Source organism: Ostrea edulis, chromosome 1 (genome assembly GCF_947568905.1).
Source record: "Ostrea edulis chromosome 1, xbOstEdul1.1, whole genome shotgun sequence".
Taxonomy (NCBI): Eukaryota; Metazoa; Mollusca; class Bivalvia; order Ostreida; family Ostreidae; genus Ostrea; species Ostrea edulis.
This window is the reverse complement of record NC_079164.1, coordinates 66,816,804-66,842,508: the sequence shown is the minus strand read 5'-3', so window position 1 is coordinate 66,842,508 and position 25,705 is coordinate 66,816,804. Positions and strand designations below refer to the sequence as shown.

The 25,705-nt window shown below is 34.2% G+C and overlaps 2 protein-coding genes across 3 annotated transcripts in view; both read right to left on the bottom strand.

Moving 5' to 3' along the window:
- The window catches only part of LOC125646657 (uncharacterized), an 11,260-nt gene extending 5,131 nt beyond the window's left edge, over positions 1 to 6,129 (bottom strand). Inside the window, exons 1-7 of one of the 2 annotated variants that reach the window (XM_048873134.2) lie at positions 6,070 to 6,129; positions 3,880 to 3,979; positions 3,530 to 3,676; positions 3,311 to 3,418; positions 2,272 to 2,406; positions 508 to 602; positions 362 to 422 (exon numbers count right to left, since the gene is read on the bottom strand). In XM_048873134.2, coding sequence (XP_048729091.1) covers positions 362 to 422; positions 508 to 602; positions 2,272 to 2,406; positions 3,311 to 3,418; positions 3,530 to 3,676; positions 3,880 to 3,979; positions 6,070 to 6,083 — 660 coding nt within the window. In that variant the 5' untranslated portion in view covers positions 6,084 to 6,129. Of the gene's footprint in view, positions 1 to 361; positions 423 to 507; positions 603 to 2,271; positions 2,407 to 3,310; positions 3,419 to 3,529; positions 3,677 to 3,869 lie in introns of both variants that reach the window. The other variant, XM_048873144.2, reaches the window with a different exon arrangement.
- Positions 6,130 to 15,254: 9,125 nt separating this feature from the next.
- Positions 15,255 to 22,943, bottom strand: LOC125646666 (retinal homeobox protein Rx-A-like). Its single transcript, XM_048873158.2, has 4 exons — positions 22,536 to 22,943; positions 21,822 to 22,009; positions 17,823 to 18,066; positions 15,255 to 16,666 (listed from the first exon to the last, which is right to left on the bottom strand). The coding sequence occupies exons 1-4, from the start codon at positions 22,663 to 22,665 to the stop codon at positions 16,491 to 16,493; spliced, it is 738 nt and encodes a 245-aa protein (XP_048729115.1). The 5' UTR covers positions 22,666 to 22,943; the 3' UTR covers positions 15,255 to 16,490.
- Positions 22,944 to 25,705: the final 2,762 nt, after the last annotated feature.

Below are 25,705 nucleotides of genomic sequence, written 5' to 3'. Positions count from 1 at the left end.
ATTCTATGTACATTTGTTAATTATCTATTAAGCTTTTCCCATGGGAATGGTCATACACAATTGGTAACTGCAGAATTGTAGCTCTTTGGGAAAAAATTGATCTGTCCCAATTTTTCCCCTGAGAGCTACAGTTCTGCAGCTAACACACTGGATTATTTCCATGATGTCAAAATGTTTTGCTATGGAATGTAATGCAAATGAATAAATGTGTGGGGTGGTGTACACATATCTATGCGAAATATTCTCTCCAGAATTAATATATCTTGGATGAAAATTTTCCACATATAAAAATATGGAAATGTCATATATTTTACTATTTTGGAAATAATTTACATTTGTTGATAAAATGAATGAACTATACCTGTGGGGTGACCAATATGAGTTTTCTACTGAGTTGTGGTGAAGCCTGAGTACACAGAACTCTAAAAACAAGAGACAAATGTGATGCAGATTCCAGTTAGGCTTTTTTACAGAATCACTTGGTCGATACTCAGTAGATAAGAGTACCTGTTTTTGTACATGATAAGTCCCACCAAGACCCCGGGCCTCCTCTGGCTGGACTGCAAAATGTTGGAAGCCTGTAGAAAGAGCTCTCCTTTACCCTGAAAGTAAAAATTTTCAATTTTCAGAATCAAGGGGCATAACTCTTGAAACAAGCTGACCCGAATCCCTCTGGTTCTGCTTCAGAAGAAGATATTTACGTTCTATATCTCACAAAAAAGTTTGACCCCATATTATACCCCCACCTGAACCTCATGGGTCATGACTTAATTGAACTTAAATCCACGACATAGGGATGCTTCACTATCAATATCACTAACTTAGTCTTACTGTTCTGGGGAAGATGTTTAAAGATTTTTACACTTTATTCAGATACTAACAAGTAAAAATTCTAGCCCCAGGATCCATAATTTGAAGGGGGAAAACTTGAATCCACACAACTTGGAAATGTTTACATTATTAATATGATTTTGTGTGGCCTTCATATTATAACTTAACAAAGTGAAATCAAGAAATTATTTTATTCTGATAAAACCCCCAATTTACTAGGCCAATTGTTGACTCAGAGGAATTTTGATGAGTACGTATTCAAATTAACTAGCCCAGGGGTACATGTTCTTTACAAAGCACTAGCCCAATTCCACAATTTACTGGCCCCTAACCATCACGCTATCAATTATTTCGAGACCTGATAAATATAACAATTATGACACTGTTGCTCATGAGAAAAATATTCTAAAAAAATTTTTCCCTACATTTTCCAATATAAAAACTTTGTTCTCCTATTGTGGCCTCACTCTATCCCCCTAAACATGATTTGAAGAAATTTTAATCTACACTACCTGAGGATGCTTGTATATTCATAACTAATCAAGGCCATGCCGTTCTTGAGAAGAAGATTTTAAAAGATTATTTCACATATATCCCAATGTAAACATTTGATCCCCAATTGTGTCCCCATCCTACCCCCTGGGGGCCATGATTTGAACAATTTTGAATCTACGTTCATTAAGGAATCTTTCACATAAATTTTGTCTTTTATGGTCCTGTGGTTCTTGAAAAGAAGATTTTAAAACATGTCCCCATATCTGCGCTATACTTAATCATCTTCTCTCTTTGAAAAGGGTGTGACCCTATCATTAAAAAAAAATTGAACTCCCTTCACTCAAGGATGCTATGTGGCAAACTTGGTTAAAATTGACCCTGTAGTTCTAGACAAAAGTCAAGATGTGTAAAGTTTTTCTCTTATATTTATCTTCAATTTTGTCACCATCCTAACCCCCTCCCAAAGGGCCATGATTTGAACAATTTTGAATCTACACTTATTACGGAAGCTTTCATATAAGTTTTGTCTTTTCTGGTCCAGTGTTTCTTGAGAAGATTTTTAAAAATGCCACCATATTTTCACTATTTCTTAATCATCTTCCCTTTGAAAAGGATGTGACCCTTCATTTGAACAATTTTGAATCCCCTTTACCCAAGTATACCTTATGGCAGCTTTGATTGAAATTGGTTCTGGAGAAGAAATCAAAACTGAATAAAAGTTTACAGACAGACTGACAAATGGATGGGCAAACAGACAGACAAAAAGTGATCAGAAAAGCTCACTTGAACTTATAGTTCAAGTGAGCAAAACAAAAAACTGAATTCAGAAAATAGACATTTATCTAATATATTACAAAATCAAAGTAAACTTCAATCACACCACTGACTCAACAGAAAATCTAGAGTGTACATCTATATTTCGACAATTACATGTAAAAGTTTTACCTTTGGAATGTTTAAGGAAGGTTGAATCTGGAATGCTTGCGTAAGAAAACTGTCATGCCATGAACCACATGGGTACAGAATATCCCAGATACCCCGAAGCTCTCGCAAAAATCCCTTGTGGTCACCAGAATATTGCTGTGAAAAGAAAAAATACTACTTTTGAAACACAGAATAATCAAACATTACAAAGGTCATACACTGTACATCAAGTTTGTTTGATTACAATAAATATCCGCAAGAATCAAGACCACCCATTTCTCGGGATGTTTGTTGTTGTGAACTACAGTGAAATATGCTTAAGATGAAATGCTGGGGACAAACGAGTTTACTCAGGTGACCTAAAAATAAAATTTATCTCTAATACATATTCACATTCCACTTTCATTTCTGTTGGAATTCCCAACCGTTAACAAAGACATACAATATTTATCAATATCAATACATGCATAATGTTTACAACTGTGGTGTGTTCATGAGGAAATGGCTATCATTACAATACGCCAGTTTCGAGATAGGAGCTCTCCTGTGTAGGAGGTACATTTAGTAGAATTTTGAGTGCCTAAGTGGGACAGCGTAAACTTACAGTCAGTGAGGAAGACGATAGAACATATTAAAAGCGGCTTCTCTTTAGATGTGTAAATGTAGGAAATACAAAATACTATCGAAAGAATGTTTTACTAAAGTAGAAATATAAAAACAATGTGATATTTGAAAGTAATATCCTGGATATGATACCTACAATCAACGAAATTATGTGATATGATAAGAATTCCATATATTTGATTACTCCCTGAATACTTATCACTTACTTAGTTTGTGTATCAGTTGAATTCGGGTGATGAAACAGCGTATGAGAAACATATTGAGTACATTCACTTATGCAGTATGCAGTGATGAATATTCGTCCCAATCCCGCATGTAAACAAGTTGTTTCGCGCCTTACTATCTACGAGAGTTCTTCAAAGGGAAATAACTCAAACGTATCTCGAAACCGGCATATTGTGAACACATAATATATATTTTAGAGACATTCACTTACATGTTTTATGTTCAGTATGCTTCCACAATACATGACAAAGGAGTTATAGAGGAAATCCAGTTGTTGTTTTAATTGGTTATTGGAGTCTCCAAAGTTTCCTTCTAGTCCCTACAAATTCACAGAACATGTACTCAGTAAAAGACATGCACAGATCCTTTCAAAGAACTTACAAAGCAGAATGACTAGTTCAGGTAAAATCAGGTAAAATCCTAATCTTACAAAGCTGTAGTCTCCTATCCTTTTCAGACAGTACTTTCCTTTCTTCAGGGAAAAGATGCATGGTGGAGACTGGCTGATGGTGCAGGAAAGGAACTCGGACATCCCCATTAACTGGCCACACATAGCACACTGGTCATTCTCCTCAACCTGTTTCAAAATATCATATCGCTACAGCTCACCAATCCTGATTTTAGCAAAAGGAAACTCAAAAAACAAACCCATGAATGTTAAAACATGTACCCTCCTCTTTTTTTTTTGCAAATTCAATACCTGTAAATCATATACAGCATAAAATAATCACATTTTTCACATGAGTCAGAACAAGTACTGAAATGAGTACCTTTACTTACAAATGGGGGATAAAAATAGAGAATGGCATCTTTTAAGTCATCTTCCTCTTTCTGGAGCATTGTATGATCATATATGAAAAAAATTCCAACTCCATTTTTCCTGCAAAAGATATATGTTCAATGTTTGTTTTGTTTTCATTCTTTTTCAGTTGACATTTAACATAAATAAGTTCAATATGCAAAATGCAACAATCCCCCCTCCCCAAAAAAAAACAATGATAAAAATTTTTGTGTAACATACTTTTAACAAACACATTCATTACAACCACCCAAATCCCAGTGTGGTCTGTTGTATTTTCTCCCTTCCTGTTACACACCCAAAATGTCAAGTCTGGTAATTACTCTTATACTTTACAGCTATCCAACCTAGTTCTCTGATCACTATGAAACTCTTAAAGTTTGCAATTCATGAGCACATAAACTGTGGTAAATATGTAACAGAATCTGCTCTATGTAAAAATAATTTGGAATAGCCTACACCATTGTCATTCTAGTTCTCCAAGTAATATTGTACAGTGTATTATAACAGGTTGAGAATACCTCCCCTACATCAAGATATTCTCGCAAAAACACAATTATCCCTCTTTCTTTAACAAGAGTAAATATATCCCGTACAACCGAGAAAAACACCAACAGAGTATATCTCTTCATGTTTCATGTGAAAAGAAGAAAAAGCGCTAAAACGTCTGAAACTTTGATAAATATATGTAAGACTCCAAAGAGCGTTGGCCACGCCAAAGTGTGATGGTCTGCGCCAAACCCTGACCGTGTGACAAGCTAAAGTGCCATGGTTCACACTCATGCGCCAAAGTGCGATGGTGTGACATGCCAAAGTGTGATGGTGTGAGACAAATACACCAAAGTGAGATGGTCTGATATGCCAAAGTCCGATGGTAGATATTAATGCGCCAAAGTGCAATGGAGTGACACGCCAAAGTTCGTTGGTTTGCAAAACTGAATGCACACAGTTTTTTGGTACAGACTGTACCAAATGTGTGTTGTTTCACCAAAGTATCAATGCAAAAAATAATAATAACAACTTATTTCATTACCATTTAGTTGTCGTTTTATTAAACACAAAAAATTTTCAAACATGAAATCGTATAGAATGTTTTGCATTATAGCATACCCCCAGGAATTTATTACGTGTACGTCACAAGTAATAAATGATCGTGCATTAAAACATGTTTGGGTGAAGTAGATACTTGGACAACAAATGTACTTTGCTGTTGTCATAATCCCTTGCCCCTTGCTATCGTCCTTGTCAATCTTTATCATATGTGCCTTCCTCCAATATCCCGAAGACATTGGTGCCAGCAGAAAGAACCTTTGTTGGGGCGAACTGATGTTGCATTTCTTCGGTTTGATTTTGAAAGATGTTACGAATGACGACATAATAATGGGACGTCACAAACTTTACCTCTACACCATCGGACTTTGGAGTGCCAGATTATCGCACTTCGACATGGTGCGCCTACAAATGACAGACCATCACACTTTGGTGTGCCAGACCATCACACTTTGGAGTCTTACATATATAGATTAAAACAAAAAACTCATGATGTGAATTGGATTTCCGCCTCCTTCTCTCTTATACAGCACCGTTGATATGAAATTTATTTACTGTGTTGTCAATTTTATAAAGACGTGTGCGTCTTACTTTAATATTCAGCATTGCCATTGCACAGAATTTGCCATTAATTTCAATCAAAACACCTGTTTATGGTAATGTTTACTTTCTCGCTAAAGAGGGATAATCGCATTTTAGTGAGAAGATCTCACTAAAGGGGAAGTGTTCCCAACCTGTATCATGGAGCTTATCATCCACAGGATTCTTAATTAAGAATTATTAATTTACTGTGCTGAGCTAAAAAAAAAAATAAAAAAAAAAAGCATTATCTCACAATACAAAGACATAGTAAACAGTATTACAACGTACATACTCCAACCAAAAATGAAGTTTATTTGAATGCACACAAATAGTTACACAAGACATGATCTGATGATAAGTACTGCATCGGAAGCCTAGTGAAAATTTGGAGCAAATCATATCATTTCACGAGTTGACAGCATGATTAGTCGATTACACTTTAAATAATAATACGATTATTAATTCAGCATACTTCCTCTATATCAAACGTAACTAGTTTTATTGATAAAACATGAAACGATTAATGAACAAAAACAAACCTTATACCGGCCATGTTTTGATCACATGACTAATCATAAGACCGATGGCTACGTGGTGGCGCTGTTTTAACTTGCCGAGGTCAAAATTATGGTGAACATTAAAAGTATCACTGTATGTAAATCACCATCTCTTAACTTGTCGATTGATTCCATGCCACTGACGACTGCCCACTTATTAAAATTTGATACTAGGTTAATAAATTATTTGGCACTTTTTAGAATTTGTTCTATTATGTTCTGTCAAAGCATGATTATCGTCATTTTTTTTTTTTGGTCAGATTTTGTTTAACACTTCTCTATGTCTATATGTTATCCTTGGCAGCATTGCCATCATATTTATTGTATGGTTTTTTATTTGTCGGATTTGTTAAAATGTTTAACACATCTTTTTGTATATTATATCCTAAGGCTATATGTCCAGTCTGATTCCACAGGCACCTGAAGTATGAATATTAATTACTACCCCACCCCTTTTTCATTTTTTTTTTTGGTGGCAATAATTTCTCTGAAATGTATGAATTCCCAGTCTACATCCCTCTTTCGATTCATGTAATCGTTTCACGCTTTTTGTAAGCTTTAGAGATTGACCTTCTACTGGTATAGTAAAATGTATTTTATTATACCAGTAGAAGGCCAATCTCCAAGCTTACAAAAAGCGTGAAAAGATTACATGAATCGAAAGAGGGATGAGATAGACTGGGAATTCACACATTTCAGAGAAATTATTGTCACCCCAAAAAAAATGAAAAGGGGGGGGGTGTAGTTATATCCATACTTCAGGTGCCTGTGTCTGATTCTTGTCATTTGGCCTATTTCCTCAATAAATGACCATTCTAGCTAGGCCTATAGGTGTTATCAGTGGCGGATTTAGAGGGGGGGGGGCGCAGCGCCCCCCTAAAATTTAAGGTAAATCGTGGTATCTTGTTTCGGAAAATGTACTAAACGATAAAAGAAGCAATAATTTCTTCCACTCCCGGAGAAATAAATGACAAAATCCTTTGATTTCTTGAATTACTTTATTGGGAGAACTTAATTTTTTCCCAAAAACCCTTAAAATTTGGGTCATTTTATTAATTTCACCTTATTAAAATGATAAAAAATAGTACAAATGACTTAATAGGAGAAATATTTCAAGCCCCATAAAATCTGTAAAATCCAGGAGCTTGCGGGGGCTTCGCCCCCTGGACCCGCACCAGGACTTCGCCCTGGACCCACTGCCTCATAAAGTGGCCCCCCCCCGTAACCACAATTCCTGGATCCGCCCCTGGTTATGATTCACTCTATTGTGCCAAACGGAGCATCACCTTATCAGCTACACATGGAATTATTTTTGGTAAGATTTTTGGTACTAAAAGATTGCGATCAGATAGACCAAATCATTAATTTGTTATATGAAATAAATTTGATTTGTTATATTGGTTAATTTTAAATTCTTTTCAAATGTATTTTTGTAAATTCTTGATTAAATGCTTTAAGTTATATAGTGAATAGTTACCAAACACCGGTACATATATTCCCAGTATTAAAAATATGGATAATCGTAGCTAAATAGCTGCAACGTCTGTTCCCTTCTATGGTATGTAGTGTATTGTAGCACCGAGAGTGTGCGGGCCCTGGGTTAGTAAAAGCGGGAAAGTGAGTGAGTGATAGCAACCGGTTTTAAAAAACAAGTATAGGGAAGTCCATGGTCAGTTATGAACACACACACGTGGTCTATCACGCTTGAGCGCAGAAATACAAAACATATTTTCCCATTTGCAACAACGAAAAATAGCTAGTTATTGATAATTTATTTACAGAGGTTACACAAGATCTAATCATAAGATATTTCAAATAGTTTACCGTTTATAAGATATTTCTTAGAATATATGATATCATATAAACTATATCAGATATCTCGTAAAGTTTATAAGATATCTGATATATTAAACAAGATATCTCATAAAATTTATGAAATATATCTTATAAAGTTTCTTTTATAAGATATTTCATGAAAGTTATAAAATATCTTATAAAGTTTATGAGATATCTTATAAAAATTCATATATGATGTATCTCATAAAATACGAGTATATAAGATATCTTATAAGGTTTATGAGATATCTTATAAAACATATAGACGTCGCGCACGCTATTGGTGTCAATGTTTTGGTAACGTCAAAATGACGTTAAAACGCAACGTCAGAACATCGATATAATAAGATTTACGTTAAAATAAGTTCTGATGAAAGAAAAATATAAAGTCGATATTCCAGGGGTATGACAGTTGGGGGCCTGAGGCTAACGCAGCATAAAACTAATTAAATATTTTTCCTGAGACATTATATCTAGGTAATGGATACACTAAACTTGCGACTTAATCAGAACTAGTATATATTTCCTCCGTGATCTTCATTAACTTTTCTGTTTTAAACCAACAGGAATATATTATCAAAATATTTTAAAAGAAAGGTCCATAATGAACTCTTCAAAATGTTTTCACTTATCTTAATTTTCAGTAATTTGTCATGCAATAATTGTAAATCAATCTGAAATGATTACAATAAAAAGGAATAGTTAGAATTATGTAATTTGGTACATATGTATACGCGATTAACAACTAGCACGTCACCCGCCTTTACACCGAGATATTATTTCCATATACAATTTCTGTTAATATAGAAAAATCAAATATTAAATATAAGCATGTTACGAGGATTTAGGTGTGAATTAATTCTTACATGCATGCATGCGGACAAACTGAAATTTACTATCCATAATTCAGTACATGTCTATAATACTATACATGATGGTTTTGTATATGTGTAAACACCACATCACTGAAGTGAACACGAAACGCTTACACTGTAAAATTGTGAGATGAATATATGCATGTATCCTCCGAAATCACAACTTCGTTCTGCATTTCCTTTTTGAATACATCTGTAACATTGATAAAACAGACACAATTACAGGCATTTTTCTGGTTAACCTTGAATTTTACGGGGTTATCATGGCAATACAGGCACGCAGGGGAAAAAGAGGGGTTGGGGTTGGTTGACAATGATCAATATCTGTTAATTCTATATTCAAATGAAGATATTTTGGGTGACTGCCCCCCCCCCCCCTTTTCCCACTATATTTCATTGTAGTATAGTGAATGAGAAGAATGTAAGTTATGAAGTGAAGACATGTAGTGAAGAATAAGTCCCCATCCCCATTTAATCGAAGCCTGTGGAAAAATGAGGCTGTTTTCGCTTATGAGGACCCTATTAACCCCCCGCCCCTTGATGTTTGGTTTGCATGTCAAGAACTTTAGAGGAATCTTCTCCGGCTGCAAATGATTGATGATATCTTCAAATCTGAATTATTGCACGCTGTAACTGAATTGTTGCTATATTCAAATGCATTGATAATATAAAAAAAAATAAGAAAGATTTTCAATTCAATATTTACAATTGAATTAATGATCCTTTAATCGTTTTAAATCATTAAATTTTGGGAGTAATAATTCTAACACATTGATGCGCGCATCAATTAAAATGATGAGAGCATTGAATGTATTGATTCGCGTATCAAAACAGTTCAATTATTGTGCAAAATGATTTATTTCATGCACGCATCGATTCAATTATTACCCGCAATAATTTAATTGATGCGCGCATCAAATCGATTATTGTGCGCAATTATTCAATTCCATATGATGGGCGCATCAATTCAATGGATGAGAGCAATAATTGATCTGATACGTACATCAATGGAATTATTGGGCGCAATAACTTAATTAATGACAATCTGATTGAAATCAGATCCTATGATCCGCTCACGTAGATCGCTACACTAGTATCAGAGGAATATTAAAATCACGTATTAGACACATCAAAACAAAAGTGCGTTCTATCTATCCTTCTGTGTTTAGTAAACCAGACGTGAGGTTACATGAGGAATATGTATTGGTTCCAGCTGACAATGCTTGTAACAACATTGTACTTGTTTGTAAGGCTCATTATTACAACTGTATTTTAAATGAACTAGTCTTTAATTCCACATTTGGTAATCCTACTTATACTCTAAATTCCCTTATAAAAAGAAGAAATTCTCCAAAATCACGCTTCAGTTTTAAAAACGTTTAATATCCCAGTCAATGGAACGAATACATATGAGTTACTGTACCTATACTGGATTCCTAAACCTCACAAAATCCCTTACAGTGATACACTGCTGGGTCCAGTAAATGTTCTACCAAGCCCCTATCCTTGCTCCTTACAGAAATATTAACTGCTTTGAAGGAGAAACTCTAGAGATACTGTGCCACAACATGTAAGAAGTGGTGTAAATTAATTGTGGATTTTATTAAAAATTTCAAAGAACTTTCGGTAAATTTGAAATCACAAAACTTTTCCCAATCAAAGCATCAAAACGTACGACTTTCCAACACTTTACACAACCATTCCTCACGATAAATTATAGACTAGGTTTTTGACACCATAAACAACTGCCTTTTCAATAAAAATGGAACACGCAACTTGTGATCAGTCATTCAAAAAATTACTTGTTAAACAACACTCTGATTAGACAACGCACAAGTGCTCTGAATTTGATATTAAAAAGATGCTGAAGTTCCTCATTGATAACACGTGACGTTTAGCGACAGTCTTCCACGGTATGTTGGAATTCTCATGGACACGAATTGTGCCCTTTCATTAGCCGACCTGTTTTTTTGGGGTTTTTTTTCTTATGAAGCAGAATTCATTCAAAAGCTTCTACATGAGATGAAAAATATACTGCTGTGGCCTTCAACAATTTAGATACATGTATATCGACAATATTCATTTTCATTCATATGTTGAATCAATATGTCCTGGTGTACTCGAAATAAAATACCACAGAGTCTTCCATATCTGCTTCCTATTTGGATATCTTATTGAACATAGACGTTGATGGCAAGCTTTATGACAGTTCAACATTACGACAGCTTCTCCATCGTCAACTTCCTATATCTATGTAGCAATATTCCATTATCACCTGCATATGGTGTTTATGTCTCTCTAATTCCTCGATACGCGAGAGCATGTTCTGCGTATGATAAATCTTTACATCGAGATAAGCTACTGAAAAATAAGTTGCTGCTACAGGGGGTTTGAAAAGGCAAGTTTGAAGTCAGCATTTTTGCAAATTCTGTGGTCGTTATAGTGACCTTATTTGCAAATTACAACCTGTCGTTAAGTAAAATGCTGTCCGAAATGTTTCATACCATTTGTTAGACCACTCTTTATACACTTATAATGACTACTCCACCTGATCAAGATAGAGGGCTCACGGTGAGTGTGACCGGTCGATAGGAGATGTTTACTCCTCTTAGGCACCTGGGGCCCGTTTCACAAAAAGGTGTAAATCTAGGGCGTAACTAATTTACGCCAACAGACCGGGCTAAATCGCGTTTCACAAAGAAGCGTAATACTGGGCGTAAACCCGAATCTGAACACCTGTCTAAGACCAGACTTGAGAATGCGCAATTGCTATATGTTTTTGGTTTTGATACTATTTTAAAAACATTGAGATGGATCAAAAAAGCTTTAAAGGAATTATAAACGAATTTTGCTAAGAAATTAACAAAATATACATACAAATGCAATGTAACGGACCGGTCAATATTTATTGGGGTGTTGGGACCGGTGCATTCCATAATACCATTTTTAAAAAAAAACGATGTCGATCCTATCTTTTAAGAATACAAAAACAGTTGCTGTCATATATCAGCTGTGTAATAAAAAAGTGTGTGTTCTATTTAATAAATAAATATAAATATTATATATGATTTAACAACAATTTTACTTCATTATCATTGTTACCGATCACATATAATAGTCCTTGAATTTGTTTGGAACCTTTACTCTTCTCCTCCTTGAAGATGGTATATAACTTTTCTTTTCAATTTCACTATCACACCTCAGTATTCTCCATGAAATTGTTAAAGATGTTATTAGACTTTAGTTAAATTCTGGTCTATATCCTTCAAGTTATGACCAACATGATGTACCATTTTATTTTCTATGATTCAAATCCATACTCCATGCAAAACTTACATGTAATTTTTGCTATTTTATTCACAACTGAATACTTATTGTGATTTTTAATTACATGTTTTGATATTAAAATTTTTCTAAGGACCAGTATTTCATTGCAAATTGTTTCTAGTATGTTCAGCTTGGACATGAAATAAAACAGGCATACAATTCAGTATCATTGTTTGTAAGATAGATAAGTTTTAGGATTTGAATTAAAAGTTTGAAATACTTTATTAAACTATTTTTTTCTTCTTCATTAATACATTTGCAATAAAAACATTGCTGTCCATCAGTGTTAGAAATAATAATAAAAAAAACAACATATAAATTGAATTTAAGGAAACACGTTTTTTTTTTAAAACATCAACTTTAATTTATTTTTCAAGTAGAAATTTTAATTACATCAGCAAATGACCATCCACCGCAAGGAATTGAAGAGTTAGGAAATTGTTGAATTGTGTCATTTGTTCTGAAGAATACGGCACACTTCAATAAACTAATACATGCATGTAGACTCAGCCCCGAGTTTCTATTGAGCTTTTAATTCACTAGGCTGTAGTTGTTACATATAATGATTTGTTTTAAAGCATGAATAAATGAAATATCAAGCTATATAATTGTATACCACTGTTTAAAAAACCCCTCATGTATTCACATCACCTACATTTTTGTCCTCTCTTATCAAAGTTTAAAATAATTTATTAATTGAATTATTTTGTTATAATCTTAACTTCTACATTTCAACAGTACATTGCGGGAAAGCATGTATATTTCGTGCATTCAAGACAATAGTATAATGGCGTCTTCAAATTCACAGAGTAAATCAGTAAAAGAAAACCTAATTGGACGGATGATGAATTACAAATGCTAGCATAATCATGATCAATTCGCGAAAATAGTGATATTCTGTTTCCAAAATTTTCTAGTGATATCACTTCGGAGAAAAAGAAGGGAATCTGGAACGAAATCACCAAATAGTAAGTAGTCTAGTCATTTAAATATTGAAATATACCAAAAGTTCAGACGAAAAGGAAAAAATGCTAAAACACTTGTTGTTAGAATTTAACCACCCCCCCCCCCCCGCCAACTTCCCCCAAAATTTAAAATAAGGACTCAATATGCAGTCGTTACCCTCTTTGATATATTATTATCATATCTTGGAGGATATAAAAAAGTGGATGCAATTTCTTTTTTTTTTAACTTGGTTGATTGGAAGGAATAAATTTCTAGACGGTCGACATTAATGTTCCCTGGTAGTAGAATAGTTCCAACTAATCTAAAACGTGCCTGTGGCGTTTTACGTTCCGTGATTTTCGTATTCATGTATATAAAAGTCAAATTATTTTTTTCCCCTTCAAAATTGAAAGCTTCCAATATCATCATCAGATATACGTGTATGTATAGTAGTTGCCCATAAGTTTGTTTCCAGAATATTTAATACAAAACAACAATTTTTCAAATAGTAGGTGTGACTTTATTTTTTACAATAAATTAATGCAATGGATTCCACTTTAAGCAGAATGTTTGAAGTTTATAAACGATAGGAATTGGATATTTCTGATATGGAATGTTTTTAAAAAAAAAAATTATTATTTGATTCAGAGTCAATTTGACTGGTCTCTGAAAACACCATCGCCATTATTCGTTTAGTTGTTTACAGACTAAGAGTTACATGTACACCTAGTCATGTGCAAGCCTGAATTTAAGCCATAAATTTAGTCAGGTGCAAACGCAACGCAACTTAGTCCGGTTTTATGACTTAGTCCTGTTTTCACTCCCGACTAAGCTTACGCCTTTTTGTGAAACGGGCCCCTGATCCCACCTTCCGTGTGACAAAGGATTCACGTATCTCACAAGCGGTTATCACAAAAGCTTACAGAAAGTAGAAACTATTTAAAATAACTCATAGAGGTGATCGGCGGGGAAATCACATCTTTTGGATTGAACATTGGTTCTATGTCTATTTTTATTGGGTATAGAGGGGGTGTAGGGAGAGGGGGTGTACTATTTTTATTGGGTATAGAGGGGGTGTAAGGGGGAGGGGTGTACTATTTTTATTGGGTATAGAGGGGGTGTAGGGGGGAGGGGTGTACTATTTTTATTGGGTATAGAGGGGGTGTAGGGGGAGGGGGTGTACTATTTTTATTGGGTATAGAGGGTGTAAGGGGGAGGGGTGTACTATTTTTATTGGGTATAAAGGGGGTGTGAGGGGGAGGGGTGTGCTATTTTTATTGGGTATAGAGGGGGTGTAAGGGGGGAGGGGTGTACTATTTTTATTGGGTATAGAGGGGGTGTAGGGGGGAGGGGGTGTACTATTTTTATTGGGTATAGAGGGGGTGTAAGGGGGGAGGGGTGTACTATTTTTATTGGGTATAGAGGGGTTGTAGGGGGAGGGGGTGTACTATTTTTATTGGGTATAGAGGGGGTGTAGGGAGGAGGGGGTGTACTATTTTTATTGGGTATAGAGGGGGTGTAAGGGGGGAGGGAGTGTACATACTTCAGAAACCTGTGTGATTATCCTATGTACTTCCCATGCAAATATGAAAAATGAAGATAACGAACAGTGATCAATCTCATATCTCCTATAAGTAATATAAAATGGAGAGTTGGGCAAACACGGACCCCTGGATACACCAGAGGTGGAATCAGGTGCCCAGGAGTAGGCATTCCCTGACGACCGGTCACACCCGCCATGAGCCTATATCTTGATCAGGTAAACGGAGCTATCCGTTGTCAAAATCAGTGTGTCAGCAACAGTTCAACAATCAGTACGAAACACGTCGGACAACATTTGACCCATTGGTAGGCTGTATTACCAAGCTAGATCGTTATAACGACCATAGAATTTGCGAAATGCCGACTTTAAACGAGACTGTTGAAACCCTGTACCATCAACTTGTTTGTCAGTAGCTTGCCTCGATTTAAAAATTGACCCTACGCAGAACAAGCTCTTGCGTCATTCTCTCACCAGAGTGCGCGCTACGCTGTGGAGCGTAGCGTAACGCCCTCTGGTGAGAGATTGGCTCTTGCGTATCGAATCAGATAAGAGATATAAACACCATATACAGGTGGTTTTTTGTGTGGTTAGTGATGTGACTCATTTCCCATGTGACCTGAATAAACTAATATCACACCCAATGTCAATCAAAAATCTTTATTCACAGAATGATGAACATGGTTTAGAATCGTACACTATAGTAAAAGCTTCGTAAATCGTAGTTTTCAATTGATCTACTAATATTTTTTTTCAATATCTGATCTTTGATCAGGTGAGATAAAACCATGAAATGGCGCACTGTTTTTTTTAAAGTAGCACTGGGGATCAAATATAGTTAAAACGGAGATGTAGCTACCACAAAATACTAGTATCGATTCAAGCAAGAAGACATTACGATTTTCTTACTGGTAAAATGTACACAACAGACACATTGAACTTACACTAGTACAACTGACATGTAAATTCAGTCTTAAAATAAAATTTGTCCAAAGAGAAGGCGGTCCTGGGTCCGCTTTGTCTTACTTTTAATCTTACATTTGCTGCACTGAAATACGGATTTTAAAATCCATTCTTACAATTTAAAATATTCACAAATGAATTCACTGTGTTGATACAATTTTAGAAGACGAAATGAGTAGTTACAATATCCTGTATTGCCGTACAATGATACTAACATACATTTTTGTACTAAATTAAAAAAAAAAATTATTCATATAGAACTACAAATAATTATTGTTCCTGGAGATAAAGGAAATGCAATAAAATATATTTGGGATAGAATATAAGAAACTAGCATCGAGTACATTTATAAAAGTTCATTAAATCATAATTATTCATATATACGTAGATGATTCAAACACAACTGCATCCACTTAACTGTCTTGATACTGAAAATGTATGTACAAGAAAAATAAAACAAACATACACACTGTGGCTTAAATACAAGAGTAAACAACACCTTGTGCAGTAAGAAATGAAAACATCCGTCAAATGGTCAAACAGCTGGATCCGATGATTATATGTACCAGTATGTACATATATGTACAGGCGTGGATCTAATGATTATATGTAGGGGTATGTACATATATGTACAGGCGTGGATCCAATGATTACATATACCGGTACCGGTATATAATACATGCATATGTATAGCGATTACTTATACCGGTATGTACATATATGACAGGCGTGGATCCAATTATTGCATATACCGGTGTGTACATATATGAACAGGCGTGGATCCAATGATTACATGTACCGATATGTACATATATGTACATGCGTGAAAGGGGTGGGAGAATGAAGGAATGAATGACGAACACATCGGTCATTGTGTAGTTCAGTCAATTTTCCAATTCATGTTGGGGTCAAGTTGACTACGGAGGCGGTGTTCTTGGGCTGGGCGTACTTGACCTCACACGCACTTTGCCTTCTCTTTCGTATTTGTCTCGATTTTCAGATGTGAATCTCTGTAAATAGTCTCTTGCGTACGAGTCATAATATTTCATGGAGTCGCTACTATGCTTGCTCAGTGGTCCAACGGCAGCGCCACCTGTGAAGAAAAATGACATGTTTTTATTCTGCCCGTTTGTTCATTCATTCATTTTATTCAGGTGTAAAATATTACAGAATGTCATGATTATAAATTTGAAATAACAAATTGAAACCCGACATAATCTCTAGCACTATGTATTATAACAATTAAAGAATAAGCAACCTGGATAACATGACATATTTAATGATATGATAACCTAAGGATAAACTATAAAAGCTTAAATTAGCTTATCTCCAATGGGGTCCTTATAATTACATTATAAATATGATTAAAAGACAAAAGCAATACAAGATTAGTATTGGAATTTTGGCATGTTTGATTAATAGTTGCATAATGCATTGAAAAATGACATGCTTTAGACATATTTAATAAAGGGTTAGATTTTTATTAAGAAATGAGTAATTAACAAAACTGGACATGGTGTCATCTAAAATCCCTTGCCTTACCGGCTAATAGAAACTATGCCACAGCCTTTTTTTTTTTTTTTTAAATTCGCTTTGTTGTCAACTGTTTTGTTTCTAAAGTTCCTAATGCCATTGTAATGAAATGAAGAAGAAAAACCGTATTGATAGGACTTCTGGTAGTAATATTGTTTGATGCAAATTGATAACAGACAATTTGGTGCTTTACTATGTAATATATCAAATATATGGATCAATCTTAATTAATTGGCTGTCATAAACGCTTAACATGCCGTAATAGCTTAAAATGTCATGAAAAATGCTGGCTATTTAGAATAAATCTGACAACTTTGTTTTGGGTTACTTGCAACCTATGTTTAAGATGACATTGTATCAAAGTAGAACATAAAGTCTCTCTCCACTGCAATAGGCAAGATGCATTACTGAATAAAAATTTAAGTATAGCGTTTACCTTTTGTATGATGCTTAAACCAATATTTTCACATGAGAGAAATTTACCTATAACATATACCTAAATATGTACCAAGACTGTTAACTAGTACAAAATAACAGCTAATGGTAAAACCACCACACATTTACACTGTTCATTAGACTCTGATATTCATGGTCCCTGTTATATCGACCTATTCTTTCGTCTTCATTTCATTTTCCCTAAACCAAAAAAAAAAAAAATCTTTTGTTCGAGATTCGTAAGCTCGTAATTTTGTTCGTAAGCTAAGAAATTTATTTACTTTTGAATGGAGGTCTGATGTCTGGCAAGAGAGGAGAAATGGAGAACATTGGTGGGATGCTGAGCGGAAGTCGGGGTAACCATGGAAACAGAGATGGACGGACGGATGAAAATGCGGATGGACTGTACGACAGAGGGTGAGGCATTATGGGAAATGGATCGATGCGGTGTCGAAAGACGTCGAACATCCTGACTATATTCTTCTCCTGTTTTCTCCATTTGGCTCTTCTGTTTTGGAACCAAACCTGTAATCGAAATTTGTTTCTCTTTATTTTGCTAACGTACGATCATCTTTTTACAAATGATTTCAAGAAATGATGCAGAAAAACAAACACCTAATTACACTTAATTGCATGGGACTGTTTTCTACAAGTGCATGTTTTGAGAATAAATATTGTCATTGTCAACAGATCGTGGATATTCACAGTCAAACATTCGTTTACATAAACTTCTTTAAGCGTTTGTTATTTTTGCATTCCTCCATAGCAAGAAAAGAAAAGGGAGTGAGAAAAAACTTTATACAACTCAATTTATTTCAATGAATGCATTTGCATCATAACTAATTTTTTGCAAAATTTCATAAGTAAACAGATTTCTTTATATGTACCAATTCGTCTTTTAAAATACATTCATATCATTTTTATCATTTTCTTACGAAAGATGTCCTCCCCCATTTTGCCCCATGAAATACAAATCTTTTGATTTTTTTAATCCTTTGGCCCGTAATTTAGCCTAAGACCACATGGTAACCTTTTGACTCATATTAAGCAATAAACATACTTGTTTAGACAGATTACACAAAATTATTGTATGATATTTGTGATAAATAAACCAAGAAAAGAGTCTGTAGCAAGAGATTTGCTGGCTTAAGAGGATATATAATGATCGCTGTGTATTGTATAACACCTATCTGGTGGCGCGGAGATCCCGGATTAGGAAACGTGTGTCGGTGTTTGGAGGGATTAGAGTAACAGATCTTTCTATATTATTTACAGCAGATTAAAAGCGTCAAGTTTTGCCCATAAATCGCCTTAATCAGCTGCAGTTCAGATGTCAAAAGTTTGCTGATCGTTTATTAGGATGCTGTTACGCCAATTATACACGGATTAGGCAATAATTCTCCTCTAAGTTTATGATTTAATTTCTAGATTTGAATTTATAATCTTAATCGGATTCGTCAACCGCATATCCGAGTGACTAATTAAAAAAGTTTTTGTAAAGTGATATAGAAAATATGTATTCTTAAGTCCAACATTTCTTTAAGAAATGAAAAGAGATTAAGCTAGAAAATGGATTAGGATTTACCAACGAACAGCGATGATCTCAGAGCAAAGCCCCGTATAACTAAAGAAAACGTCTAATACACACCAATTAGTGTGATTAAACTTTTTATTACAGCAGTAATTTTATGAATTGAAATCAGGATAATTCATTATTCACTTAATCCCCAAAATCAAATGTTTGAGTGTATGTATAATTTGATCCCCAAGTATTAGGATTTCCTCTAAATTCATATATGTAATATTTAAATGAATCTCGTTAAATTATCCGACAGAACCTTAAAACACTGGCACCTAATCAAAATTTTAATGGGATGTTATTAAATAGTTTATATCTTGTTATAAAATACAATAGACTTGTACACAATCCAATATATTTATATACCGTGAAAGGTTTGAAAATCGATGTTTCGGGTACAGTTCATATGGACATATATATATTAAGATAATTATTTATTTTTTCTATCTTCCACAAAGCAATTAAATTGTTTCAATCAAAATCTCATTTCAGGACACGTGGTTTATACAAGAAACTATACAATATCGAATTTAATGCATCTGAATAGCATGTGGATAAATTTTGAAAAAAATGGAATCCCCCCCCTCTGATTTACATAGATACTTCTCAATACAATTATTTGCCTTGAATAAAAGAACTTTCATTTCTATAGCATTCAAATACACATTGAATATACATACATGTATATAGATAGTCGTTTAACCTAAAAAATACCTTATTTTTTTTTAACTACTAGCATTTACTATCTTGATAAGCTCTATCTCCAACAAATTGCCCCGTGTACCTCACTAGCTAAAACCTGTTCTCCGTCCTCACACATAACCAAAATACTTATTTTTTTAAATGTTTACTTTGAAAAGTTGTTGACATGTTTTATACATTGTATTCTAATGAAATCAGATTGATAATGGCCCTTTAAATTCTAAATACACGTGGAGTGGTATTTCTAAGGAGATTTGGTGTTAAATCGCTGAATTTCCCCCAGTTTTCAAATAAAGTAAGACACTAATCCTGCGTTAATTAGCTCATCACTTCTACCCAGCAGCAAGAATTAAGGCGACCATCGTTTCGAATTCCTCGCGCCCAGCAGGTTATTTTCAAAGTCTCTAATATCGCGCTACAATCTTGGCGGGTTTACTTGAGTCAATAATGATTTGAATTACTCCCTTGGAATAAAAGCGTTTAGCGCATGATAAACAGACAATGCATCGTAACCAATCCTCTTATGAATTTGTCGAAAGGACAGTTGTGTGCTTTCAACGTCCCGCTGTTTCCAATGCATTGCTGGCCACTGCCCTAAGCTATCTTATGATGGACAAAAATGGACAAATTCGTCAGCATTTTTAGACATAAAGAAAGTTACACATTTGATAAGTTAATGAAAATCGAAAAGGCAAGACTTCATGGTTATAAAACGAAATATGCACATATATTTCGCAGAGAATGCATATCTTTATATATCTATATACTTCTGGTCGTAGTAAGTACGAAATTTCCAACATATATTATAAAATTTATACTATAAATAACCAACATTTGTATTCACTACAATGTATTAACTGCCACGTGATAAATTAAAACTTTTCAACATGACAGAGTTTACAAGAGGATCACAACTGTGCTTCTAAAAGTCATCTAAACACTTTCTTCAAAATGAAACTATATTTTCACCAAACTGTACATAACTGAAATCTACTTTTTTCTCAGAAATCCATATCATATATTCCAATCTGTTAACGAGATACATTGTTTATCTAGTTTTAAATGATTTGTTGCTTTTATTTCTATAAATTTTGTAGGCCTTGTCCTGATTGCTTGTTTGGGATGATGGGAGATATACCACAGCAGGCTGATGTTTGGACCCACGCTCCCTTTGATCCACCTTCCAGTTAATGTGTAAAACAAAATTAATAAGAAATATTTCCTGAAAAATCGAGAATTCAATTTTCAATGTATCTAATTTTTCAACTCCCAATACTATTTTGCGCCTTTATAACCTCTTAAGTTACACTTTTACTGGATTAAATACACATGTATATTTAATCCAGTAAAGCTGTGTAATTTAAAAGCGCAAAACGACATGTTGGGAATTGAAAAATAGATACAGTGGACATAGAATCCACGAATTTCAGAAAATGTTTTTATTGGTTCTGTTTTGTGTATTAACATGGAGGAGTGGTGGATCAAAGGTTTTGTAGGCCCCAACGTCATGTGCCCGTGTGATGAGATATGAAAATTACATAGGTCCATCTAGTATTTTACGATTATTTTTTTCTTAAGCATTGTTTCAAATAGTTTCAATTAAATTGTAAAACTTCTAAAAATTTCGTTCATATCAGTAAACAGAGTATGCAAATCAAAGAGTTAAAAATACAACATGCGTATTTTTTCACAAGCAAATATGGAGTGTAAAAACGAAGAAAAAAATATATTCGTATCGTAAAAAAAATATACTTAAAAATACAACATGCATATTTTTGACAAGCAAATATGGAATGTAAGAACGGAAGAAGAAAATATATTTGTATCGTGATAAAATATACTTATTTTTATAAACGTTTTGAAATCTCGCATAATTTGAAACAAATTCATTTTATGAATTATTCACTTAATGATTTATAAAAATAAATATTCTGTCCCTTATCCGATATAATCATTCGCTGGCTTGCTGATAATAATTTGATTTCTTTGTAACACGCACCTGCACTCTTGCCTCTGTTAGATCCACCTTTTCGGCGATTTGTTCCCGGAGTGTACAATCCGGGTAGTGGGTATGCTGGAATACCGCTTCCAGTTCCCGTAACTGATCGGAGGTAAATGTGGTGCGGTTGCGGCGCTGTTTCTTCGCTGCGGAGGCTTCGATATCATCTTCTTCTGGAACGGGAGATTCTGTAAATGATTGTCATTTAGAAAAAAAAAGTCAGATTTTATGAATTAATAAAGGTCTTTTGTTCATAACTGCTTGTACCTTTTACTCCCAAGTGTCATTATGTTATTCAATAAAATTATTATACACATGCATTATTTTTTTGGCTCACTAGGTTCTACAGAAATAAAAAAAATATAAAAAAATAAAACAAAATTATAGAAGCTGTAATGTAATTTATAGATAATTTAATATGCAAAAAGATAGTAAATAAATCACTGAATAACTAATAATAATAAAATAATGAATCATGGAATAAATTTTTCGACTGTCTATTTTAATCTTTCAAAATTGTCCACATTAGAGAAATCTCCTTTTAAAAACACTTGAATGCTACTGTTGATAAAAATGAATTTGATTTGTAACATGAAATTGGGGGGAAAAAGGGATAAAAACAAATCTTATAACAATCTGATTTTGATATCAAAGATATTTCAAAATGTAGTTTTGTCACACAATCCATGCTAAAGTATTTTATTACATTCGTACCTGGAGTTTCCGTGGAGTCGTTTATGGAATCGGTTTCATCAACAACATCAATTTCTTCATCTTCCTCTTCCATGAAATCTTTAACAAGTCTTGGTGACGCTGCCCGGGATTGCTGTATCTCAGATGCCATTGTAAATATCAAATTAAACTGTCCATATATATACAGGTATCACATTCTTTTATATACAAAAATAATTCTCCGATGAACGATTATTTTCTTCTATTTTTTTTTCACTCTTTCTCTCGGTAATGTAGCAAATCTTTGTCCGTCTTTTGGCGTGTCTAATTAAGAATTAATGATGTCGGTTTCATGTCTGATAGAATTATCCTCAGTATGTGGATTGTGATTGTTGATCCATGCATTTAAATTTAACGAGTTTGGCCAGGGATAGGGCTATTTTCATTCGTCTGTGGAGTATCGGCTTAGACCTCTGTGGGATACACCCCCATAGTACAATCCGATCATTTACCATTCAGTTTGGTTATTCTTGTAAGACTTTAAGAGTTAGATCTAGTACACTTAAAAATTAGAAAATATTTGAAAACTTTCAAAACTGAATTCAGAAGTTATACAATTATTTAAGATTATAAGGTGTTTTTTTTTTTATTTCAATGCGGTACTAAAGTTTTTTGGAAGTCTGCTTATCCTAGCCATTTTATTCCTCATAAATCTAATATAATGCAACGTGCTGATCTAAAAATATGTAAAACTAACAGACTTTAATCGGAAAAGTTGTTCCCCTTTGTTGGGTCCATCGGCGTAGCTGCCGATGTGTATACGTCATGGTGTCTAATCGTTTGGTTATATATAAATATAGCTAAACAGCACAAGAGTAGTGTACTAGTTCATTCATAATGAGATGAATTAGGCAGGGGAGGATCCAGGATCTGAAGTTAGGGGGCGCAACTTGAGGTGATTAGGCAGGGGGTCGGGGTTACCATGAGGCCCGCATGGGTCCCCCTTCAAGGTTCCGGATTCTAGAGATTTTGTAGCCTTATACTGGGTACTAAGTAGAGTTATTATTATCATTTATCCTTTTTTTTTTTTTTGTGTTGCTATTTCTTGTCATAGATGATCAGAAATGATAAAATGACGAACATTCTATGGTCTCTTGCACCCATGCCCCTCTGAAGCTCCTGTCTTTCAAGTGTAATTATAATTACATCCCTTTATATACCTTTCCACCATAGCGTGTTTTAGAAGGGGTATAGTTCTGATTGTGAAAATCAGTCAGTAGTGTATAAAAGACCCCCCCCCCCCTTCCTTTTGCTGCTTCTTTGATTATTGGTGTAACGTACATGTACACAGAGATGAAACATTTGTGATTACTTGTGTGGCGGTCAAATTTCAGAGAACAGGTAGCTCAATTTGTATAGCACTTACCTAGGGCCCGTGTTCGATTCCCTGTCTGTCAAAAGAAAAGAACGGATTGATCAAAGTTAGGACGACCTGACATTTGATTGGGTGAGAGGAACGGGAGGGTGGTGGCAGTCAGACCAGATATCCCAGTTGGCAGAGCACCTGGCAAGAGATTCAGAGGCTCCGAGTTCGAATGCTACACTGGCCTTACTCCTTCAGTATTTCTTCGCTAGTCAAGGATGACGCTCTACCCTGTTTCTCTTTGAAAAGAGTCACCCTTGGCTAGCGAAGATGTTCCTCCTGTTACACATGTAAATCTTGGTATTGGGCTACCGACTCGTTACCTATGTGGTTCTCTTAATGTATATTAAATATATATATATATATATATATATATATATATATATATATATATATATAAAAAAACAATTTAGAAAAATATTCATCATTGATTGTATCTCTACAGACTGTGGTGTTTTTAAAAGCCAGTGGTAGTGTAATCCTCTTAAAATGATGCATGTTTGCGAAAACACCTTTTTATTGCATTATCTTTAATATTATCAACAGCATATGATTTATCCAAGCTGCATGTAAGCATTTCACAAAATATCATGTGACATATTGCAGTTTATTAATTCGCATTTAAAACCTTTTCCCCCATGATCCTCCTATGATTTGTTTTCCCTTTCTTCGTGATCGGAAGCGGCAAGTATTGATTTAATTGCAGATTAACACTGTTCAAATCACGAATTAACAAATAAAGACAATATTCCAAAAAATAAAATCGAGTTTGTTTTCACACTTTTATCATTTTCTCCTTTCAAAGGAAATATTGCACAATTGCATAGACAGACAGGGAATCGAACACGGTCCCTCTGAATCTCTAGGTAATTGCACAATCGTACATATGATTTATTTTAAATCAGTTTGAAAATTTTAGGGGTGCGCGTGCCGAGTGCCCCCCCCCCCCCCTAATCTACTACTGAAAAACATTTAAATATATTTTCAAGATGTCATCAATTCATTTGATGCGCGCAACAATTCAGTCAAATATCTCTTCAAATAATTAATGATATCTTCATTTCTATATGCGCGCTATATAAATGAATTATTAATCTTTTAATTATATTATTAATGCAATATTGATGCGCGCAATAACTTTTTAGAGAGAGTAAATATATAGCCTATCTTCAATTCAACACAATCTGACTAAAGTACAGACCTACATTATATATATATATATATATATATATATATATATATATACACACACACACACACACACACACAGGTCTGTACTTTAGTCAGATTGAATTCATCATATCCACAATTGAACTAATGATCTCTTTAATTGCTATCTTCAAAAGAGATCATCAATAATATTATATGAATCATTTTTAAATACCGAGCAATATGGAGCGCCAAATTAACTTAAACTCAAATAATTGAAGATATCTTCAATTACTTGAAGATATCATCAATTCATTTGATGCGCGCAACAATTTAATTAAAGATCTCTTCAAATAAATAATGACATCTTCAATTATGAATTATTGCGCACATTAATTGAATTGATGATAGCATTAATTCTTCAGCTGAATTGATGCGCGCTTTAATTGAATTAATGATCTCTTCAAATGAATTAATGATATCAACAATTGAATTGATGCGCGCGAGCAATAATTGATATAATGCGCGCATTAAATCAATTGATGAGAGCAATAATTAAATTGATGCGCGCATTAATTCATTTGATGAGAGCAATAATTGATTTAATCCGCGTAATAATTCAATTATTGCTCTCTTCAAT

What these genes read in the sequence shown, in the direction of transcription:
- LOC125646666 (XM_048873158.2), bottom strand. Translation starts at nt 22,665, where the DNA reads ATGGCATCTGAGATACAGCAATCCCGGGCAGCGTCACCAAGACTTGTT. An exon ending in TAACAGAGGCAAGAGTGCAG is followed by an intron (nt 18,067 to 21,821) that starts GTGCGTGTTACA and finishes TTTCGATTACAG; the next exon opens with GTTTGGTTCCAAAACAGAAG. An exon ending in CATCAGACCTCCATTCAAAA is followed by an intron (nt 16,667 to 17,822) that starts GTAAATAAATTT and finishes TTTTCTTCACAG; the next exon opens with GTGGCGCTGCCGTTGGACCA.